General features: G+C 44.6%; 1 protein-coding gene across 2 annotated transcripts; it reads right to left on the bottom strand.

Moving 5' to 3' along the window:
* Positions 1-1,673: 1,673 nt before the first annotated feature.
* Positions 1,674-5,495, bottom strand: LOC309668653 (UPF0415 protein C7orf25 homolog). Of its 2 annotated transcripts, none has more exons than XM_082479126.1 (2): positions 5,450-5,495; positions 1,674-3,246 (listed from the first exon to the last, which is right to left on the bottom strand). In XM_082479126.1, exon 2 carries the CDS (start codon positions 3,228-3,230, stop codon positions 1,962-1,964), a length of 1,269 nt encoding a protein of 422 aa, XP_082335252.1. In that variant the 5' UTR covers positions 3,231-3,246; positions 5,450-5,495; the 3' UTR covers positions 1,674-1,961. The 2 variants fall into 2 exon arrangements, with proteins under 2 accessions (XP_082335252.1, XP_082335253.1); XM_082479127.1 differs by lacking the exon at positions 5,450-5,495 and adding an exon at positions 4,227-4,254.
* Between the last annotated feature and the right edge of the window lie 2,986 nt (positions 5,496-8,481).

Genomic DNA, 8,481 nt, shown 5'->3' with positions numbered 1-8,481 from the left:
GTTAACTACAGAGGTAGATTTGCATTTCTGCAGCACAGCCAACATACTACTTATTTCATTGTGTTGGTCCTCCTTTCCCTTCAGAAGAACTTTCAGGAAAATTAATGGATAGAGTGGGGGGGTTGTATCCTGCCATGAGGTTTCGTTACACAGCATTAGACTGTAGGAACAAGGCAGATGTTTTGTTAGAACAACTCACCCAGGGAGACCTGAGAAACTGGAAGGTAGAAGACTAGATGTTGAAGCAGCAAAAAAACAAAATCCAGTTCCACCCATCTTAACTAAACCTCGTGAACTACCTCAGTTACCAGCAGAAACGAGGGGCAGATGAAGAACAGACTGCTCTCTGCATTGTTAAAAGTTACCAGTAAAGATACGCAGCATGGGGATACTGGTGACAACTCCTAACAAATTACTCCACATGCATGGTAAGAATACAGCACAGCAAGAGTCGTACCAACACAAAGTATTCTTTTGGTCCTTGGAGTTAAGCTTATTCAGCTGGAAGAGGCATGCAGAGTGGTTTTGCTGGCGTGCCAGTATCTTTACGCCACTGCTGGAGTATAGCAGAGTACTGGAGACAATAGTACTACTGAAGAAATAGGTAAAGACTATGGCTAAGGGCAGCACTGTGACTACCTTGTATATAGTGGAGTGGCAAGAGGCAAGGGAATGTTCTTTGCCTGAACTATAAGCTGCATAATAATGCTATCTTGTTGAACAACAGCCTATAAAATATTCAGTGGGTATCTCTTTCACTGACCTGATGAAATGTATTGCTCAGGGCCAAGAGGTTCACTCTGACATCTCAAAGTTTTCCACTAAGAACCTGATGCAAATTAATACCAAACAGCAAGTGCTGTCACTACAGCATTCAGAAAAACATTAGAAAGACTTCTAAAACAGCAACTCTCTCCTGGGGGAAAGAAAAAAAAAGAAAAAGAATAAATTGTTGTTTATTCTACACTTTGAGCAAAACCAGCAATTACACTACCAGTGAAAAAGCTTCTCTCCGCTATAGAGCAAACTAGCAATTAACAACATACCCCACAAGCCTCCTCCTCTGCCATGCCAACAGTAAAGGACCTCACTGCAGCTTTGTTTCAGGTAATCCACAAGCAACAAAGCCAAACTCATGTTCACCACGAGGCCTCAGAAGAGAGCTTACTAGTGTCAAAAACCACCTGGGTGCTGGCTCAGTTTAGGAGGATTCCGTTACCCAAAGCCTCAAGCTGGGTTTTGCACCCAGCAAGACTTTGCACTTGGGCAAAGGCTAAGAGAAAAGGCAAGCAGATTTACCTCCCTGGTCTGCTACTACTGGCTGTCCAGTTTGGACCAAGAGTCACGATACATTAGTGCCGATAAAATCTGATTTCAACTGATTTTCCTGGGAATTGTAAAGCTGTCTAACATGGTATACATGCAGAGGTTCCTTTCAGTAAAAGAACGAAGGCTTAAGTTGGTTTCTATTCATGGCTACTAGTCACGTCTTCAGGAAACAGCATACACACAGGCATAGGTCTCTACACCAAGCACCTCTGAATCAACAAAGAATTCAGTTGAAAAGGATAGGTGAAAGGAAGATTTAAGTTCCACAAAAGTCTGATATCCATCTAAGGTGCCGACTTCAACCTCTCTGAAGAGAACAAAAACGACAAGGGCACAAAGGCAACTGTGCTTTAACTGAACTTTTTAATAAAGGCAGATACAATTAATATACTGCAAGCCAGTTAACAATTTTCACTGAAATCTTATCACCTTAGTGAATAAATTAATGGTCAGCTGAACAAAAAAAGCAAGAATTGAGTAATGTTATTACAAATCCTTTGAGGAATGCTTCCACTGCTACAGTTACTGATTTCACTGATACACACCCAAAAATGTATTATGACAACTCTTTTTTCTCCAAATGCCTCCACTGCAGCACCTGCAATATTTCAATGACTAACTCATTTAATGACCTAGAGTCCACTATCAGGTGGGCAGCTCTTTGGTAAAGGTGTGGCAACAGATTCTTTGCTTTCTGTCAATGCTCGCGGCTGATGGACAAAAACACTGAACTTGACACCTTGGTTAGCTGCTGCCCTCACAAAACCACTATTTGCAGTCATGGTGATAGCTTTTAAAGTGTCTCCTGTCCCAAAAATGGCAAGAGAACGGCTATTGATTTTTGAACTAGCCACTAGTCCTAAGGCACGGTCGGATGGCTGATCTGGCACCACATTAATTCTTTTAACAAGCAACGCAGCTCGCTCCTTCTCTCCCGGTCCTCCCAGTGTTTCCAAGATGGACTGAAAATCTCTGACAGCAGATTCACAGGCAAAGAGCTCTTTCCCCTCCATGAACTCCTCCAGCTGAGGCAGGACTCTCTCCCTCCTTTCCTGAGCCGCTTGCTCTGTTAGCACTTTTTCTTTGAAGATGAAGTAGCAGCCACCATAGCTCAGAGCAGAGACGTAAGTTATTAAGGTAGTGATGTCCAAGTTAACTCTGTTGCACACGTTTACTTTGATCTGGGTAGGAAAAGCAATGCTGGCCACTAAATTCTCCCGGTCTACTCTGGTCACTTGCAGGAGTTCAGGGCCTTCTTCATCTGATTCGCTGGCACTAAGGTGCTGGTTTTCTGTAGATGGCTCCGCCAGTAAGTTCACAGCCACAATGTCTCCTCGCACAGATATTCCCATCTCCTTGAGCCTCTCTGCCATAGGACTGGACACGCTGTTGTAGAATGCAAAGATTATGTGGGGATTGCTGTATTCCACTGGCTGCTGACGGCTTGCTTGCAGGAAGTCCTCTGCCTGCTCAATAACACTTTTGTCACCATACTGTCCTCTCCCCAGCCAGATGTTATGCAGGGCCTCAGCCTTCCGACCGATGGCCTTCACCCATGTGTGACCCCCGTTTGCAACAACATCTACCACCAGTGTCTGTTTGTCGCCAAACCTGTCCTCATAGGCAAAGACATGGAGGACACTGACAACATCCTCCAGGTTCTCTGCTGACTGAATAATGGCTTGAAGATGAGTAAGGTTTGTACTCTGCAGATGGGATTCTTTAATGGCCACCTTCCCTGCCTCCACCTTGTGTAAGAAGTTTAGCTCAGCCTTCAGTTTGCCACATAGTTTTGCTCCCCCTTCTATTCTCCTCTTCTGGGACTTGGAAAGGGCTTCCGCTCTCTTGATCAATTCTTTGGCAACAGCAATTCTTTCACAAAGAAGCGACTGTACAGACATGTTGGAAACATTATTCCTATCAAGGGAAAGCAAAAGAGAAGACTGTTATTGCATGGCCAAGAATAAAGGCAGTCAAAAAACGTCTTTGCAACAGTATACACTGGAGTTTTGTAGTAGATTTAGTGCAACGGCTACCAATATTGTAAAGCACAAGCGTCAGGAACCTCAGCACAAGTCCCACTGAAGAGTTCAATTCTTTTCCTTCACCTCTGGGGGACCAACCTAGAGCCTCAGAAGATCTCAGTTCTCAGCAAGGGAGAACAGCCGCATTCAAGTCTCCACATACACCTTGCTAGTTAGCAGTTCTTCCCTCCACATGTGAGCCCTTCACTGAGCTAGTCACTTTGAGAGACCTCAACTCTCGCATCTCATTCACAGAAGTTGCCATCCAGAGCAAAATTAGAAATCCTGTTAATGCCATAAGCATATCTTGCTTACCCCTCTCACCACAGTTAACATCAAAATAGAAAAGCTACCCACCATGCTTACAAATGTACATAAAAACTGTGAAGTCTGGATCCTAGCAAGTATTTTAACACAGCATAGAGAAAGCCCATTATATTTAACAATTATGGGTAGCACAGCTCTGTTCTCTCCAGCTTCCAACTTAGACTGCACAACTCACTGAATGAGCCCCTAACAACCCCCTGGCAAAGTTCCAATATTACACAGTATCATGACAGACTACGATTCATAATTCTAGAGCCGGAAGAATCTGAAAATCTCTATGTTTTCTAGTTCTACTAGAGATTTACTGTGTTGCATCTGGTAAGACTATTCCTTCACATCCATATTACTTTAGTATGTCTCCCTGAGGAAAATATGATAGGAATTACTTAACTGAATGTGGGCTGGCTTTGAAAAATGTAGGATTCAATACCACAGCAAACAATGTCATTTTTTTATGGCATGCAGTAAATAGCTACTATTAATAGTAAAGTTTATCCATTTTGACTCCCAACTACAACTATAAACACATGGTCCTGTAATTCTTACCTAATCTACACGTTGAAGCAAGCTGGTATTAAAGGGCAAGGCAAACACAGCTTCGGCTGAAAATGAGCAACAGGACACACGGCCTGGGCCCTACAACAGGCTCTGACAGTGCAACCGTGGAGCCTGGCCTCAAAAGGCTGAAATCACCCTTGCATTACGCCCAAGTCCAAATACAGCCAGCATTAACTGCTACTGGCCCAGTCAATACCAAACATCATCATAATCGTCCCCTCCTCCTCAACCAAAAAACCTCATGTCTTCCAATGGACCCACTGACGCTCTGGAGGGTCAGAGGCGGTCAGGGAAATCAGCCCTTCCTCCTGGTAGTCCTCACCATTGCCACAAGTTCATTATTACACATAAAAGCAAGGCGTAAAACCCCACAGTTACTACTCGGGCACATCTCACCACAGCAGCTCCGACTTCTACAAACACGAAAAGGCTCCAGGAAGAAGCTTACTTCATGTTTTCTCAGGGAATGCAAACCCACAAACCCAACCACTTTTTCAGCACAACTGTGAGACGGCCTCACTGTCAACCACAGGGCCTCGGGGGAAGAGCCACTCCTTAAAATAAGGTGGGGAAAAATAAAAATAAAAATTAAAACCCTTCACAGAAACGCTCGCTGCCACAAGGAGCCCCAGCGCCGCCTCACCCCGCCTGCGCATGCGCAGGAGGCAGTGCTGGCGGGGACAGCCATCCCCGCGCCCGCCATTTGAGGGCGCCCCTCAGCCCGCTCCTCCGCCGCCCTTTCCCGCCTCCCCTCCCTGAGCAGCCCCCGCACAGCCGCCGCGTTACCCCGCTCCCTTCCCCTCAGGGCCTGCATCTCCCCTCGGCTGAAAGAGGCGGAAACGGCCACCCCACCACCACCTCCTCCGCGGCGCTCCGGCATCACGTGGAGCAGAGCCGGGGAGGTCGCGGCGCCATCTTGGGTGAGGGCAGGCTGCCCTCGCCACTTGCCCCTATCCCCTTTCGGCGGTTGCGGACCGCGGTGAGTCCCGGCGGTAGCCCCCGGCTGTGCCCCTTTGCCTCGCCCTCAGCAGACATACTTCCCCCGGCCCAGGGGGGTGGCGGGGCTGCGGGCTCCTGACCCCTCCCCAGTCACTATTGGGGTGCGCCAAGCCCGGGCCCGCCTCACCGCCCCCGGCCTCGCTTCTCCGGGCGCTACCGGGCCCCGCTCCCTCCCCGCCGCCACCTTCACCGGCGCCCCAGCCCATACTCACGCCCCGGCGGCAGCAGCCTTCGCCCCGGGCAGCGGCAGGAGGCGGCCCGGCCCGGCCCGGCCCAGCGCCTCCCCCGGGGCCGCCGGGCGGGGACAGGCGCCGCACCCGCCTCACTGCCGGCCACAGCGCTGCCGGCCCGGCTCTCCTTCGCGGCGGGCCTGCAGTCGGAGTGAGGGCGGTCCTCAAAATAAATACGTATTTTATCGCCCAAAGGCTTTACGTAAGGAGCAAAGACATTACATTAGGTCCGAAAGGCCAAAAACCAGTCAGCCTTGGGCTTGAACTTCACCGGGGAAGAAGATACCGTGGTTCAATGCATGTTGGGTCCATGAAGATCAGGTAACAAAAACGGGCGTTATTAAACCGTTTGGTGCTAAATGTGAGCTCCCTGCTTGACCGAGCTGCTGCCCACTTCCAAGCAGTAGACATCTCCGCAGCCTCTAGCCTCTCTCCATGCCGCAGCAATACTCCCCAAACGGCACGGGCTGGTTCCTGCAGTGAGTACTAATCTTCACTTGTCTAAGTGATTTCACAAGATTCTGCAAAGCAATAGTAGGCGAAATCAAGCTGTAAGGGGTTTACCACACCTGTATCTTTTATCACATTGGAACCTACTTAAAGTCATAACCTCATGAAATGGTTGATACTGTTCTCAGATTCTGATCCTGCTCATTAAATAAAGCCCAAGGAAATTCTCTGTTCTCATAGGTGTCACACTATCCTGAGTTCCTCAGAGCAGATCATCTTCCAGGAGATAAAAATAGATAACATTCTTGATTTGCAAGTGACCCGTGTCTCTTTTTCTTCTTGCGGATGACTACATTAGGAACAAGATAAATGAAGCAAAGTCATACTTCATGGTCAGTTTAAGTAATCTAGCTTGTAATTTGTCATTTCTCACAAATAAACAGTGTTTGTCCACTTTATTTCCCCATGACCCCACTTTATGCAGAGCTGGTTTACAAAACACAAACAAAGCTAAAATATAACTAAAAAAAAAAAGTAATTCCACTTTTTGAAAATGCACACAACCACCATTTAATTTGCTACTCTACTGCACTAGTATCTCTCACTCTTGAAGTGATTTTGAGAAATACATCTCAAAATTAAAATTACTATTTCTTAAATTCCAAGGATTTAGAATGGAAAAAGATGTAAATTAGTTCCCTACAGTTTAAAGGTTCCCTTTAAATATTAGATAAAATTTAGTTACTGTTCTAGATGTGCAGTCATCCAAGTATGACAATGATTTTCTTCACTGTAGGATCAAACAGTTTAAAAAAACACACTCCAAATCATACCGCTTTCCCCATTAGAACAGCGTAATAATATCGAGGTCTATCTGTCTACCACTAAGAAAATTATCTAATACTCTAAATAGAGCCTGAATTCAAAATATTATGCATATTCTTTCCAAATTACACCAAGTCCCATGACCTCTGATTCTCTGTAGGGTTTAAGTATTATCAGGGAGCTTTGAGACTCCGTTCTTAATGGTGTAAAAACAGCTCAGTGGCTCATCAAAATGAATACCACTGACAATAGACCACATAGACCTACCCTTCTCATTTCACACAAACAATTAAATATCACCACAAAAATTATGACCAGGGCCCTGAGATCATACCTCAGACAGGCAGCCTGAGGAAAGCACTCTCAAGGGAAAGTACTCTCAAAGGAAAGTTAGAACTGATCATTTTGAAGCTTTTTGTCGTAAGAGGAGACTATGTACTAATATATGGTGCTACAACAGCCTAGTGGTAGCATTCTCCTATTTTTCAAGACATGCTTCTACTTGTTCTCAAATTTGTTCTCAAATTTGCCACCATTTGCCACCACACATTATTTTACCAATTCAAACAGCTTACGTTCCTAAAAAGCACTGAGTGAGGCAACCTCATACAAGAGGACATTCAGAACATCTGACAAATGTACTCATGCTGCCACCCATTTACAATATTGGGCCATAACAACATGGAGTAAAACATTTCTGAAGTATATGCTTCAGTAAAACAACCCCGTGTGGTAATGGTTGTCTGTCCTTCTAATGGGGTGGGGGGCAAGCGGGCAACCGCCTCCTGCCCCCCATCAACATTTATACCAATTATCAGGTATCTGAAAGGTAGCACTTTCCTTACTCAGAACACAATAGTTTCCATAGAATACACAGAACAGTTACTACATTTAAATTATTAAACCACAGGAAAAGATGGAAGATACCATTTTTTCACTTCCCTTCACCACCTATAAAAAATAAGATTCTACAGAGATATGTTGTTCAATTATTTTAAAAACAACAAAACAACAACAACAACAAAAAAAAAACACAAAAAAAACCTAAAACCAAACCAAACCACACACCCCAAACCTTAAAACATTTTTTTGTTTGCCTCATTGTTACCATCTGGTGAGTGAGACAGCATGATTTATTTGAAAATGCTCTAGTTTCAACTACCTTCCATAGGGTGCTCTTTGCTAATCAACTGTTTCTAGTAGAGGAGGCAACTAGGCTACTACAGTTCATGCTAACCATTTTCTGATGTACCTAGCTGCACTTTTTCATACACAAAATTCCTTTAAAAACTTATATAGCAGTAAAAACTGACTGAATGTGTATAAATATTCAAGTAGCATTCTGTTTTTCCAAATTATTCTGAAAGCTTAGAGTAAAGCAACATAAAGTCTCCAGTTTCAGTTCCTAGTTGTTCATTTTCTCTACAAGAATCAGAGCATGAATTGGTTTTCAGAATAAAATACTCAAAAAGTGATTTGGACTAAGTCTGAATGAACTGTTTGGACACAGCTTTTATTTCTGACATTAGGAAATAAAACTTCATTTATGGCATGCTTCAGAAATTCTTATTTATCTAATGATAACATAAAACATCAGAAGACAGACATTGGAACAAACAAATCAATTAGCTTGCGCACTACTTTCTACAGACTAATTCTTATTTTATATTTTCTTCATTAGTTATGGCTGGCTAATATGTAACCTGTCAGACTGCTCCCATATGTTCTTAGCCTTACGT

The sequence above is a fragment of the Vanellus vanellus genome (assembly GCF_965231255.1).
Source record: "Vanellus vanellus genome assembly, chromosome: 2".
Lineage (NCBI taxonomy): Eukaryota > Metazoa > Chordata > Aves > Charadriiformes > Charadriidae > Vanellus > Vanellus vanellus.
This window is presented reverse-complemented; position numbering and strand designations above follow the sequence as displayed.

Bases quoted from the DNA above. Each gene is read 5' to 3' on its own strand.
- LOC309668653 (XM_082479126.1), bottom strand. From the start codon at position 3,230: ATGTCTGTACAGTCGCTTCTTTGTGAAAGAATTGCTGTTGCCAAAGAA.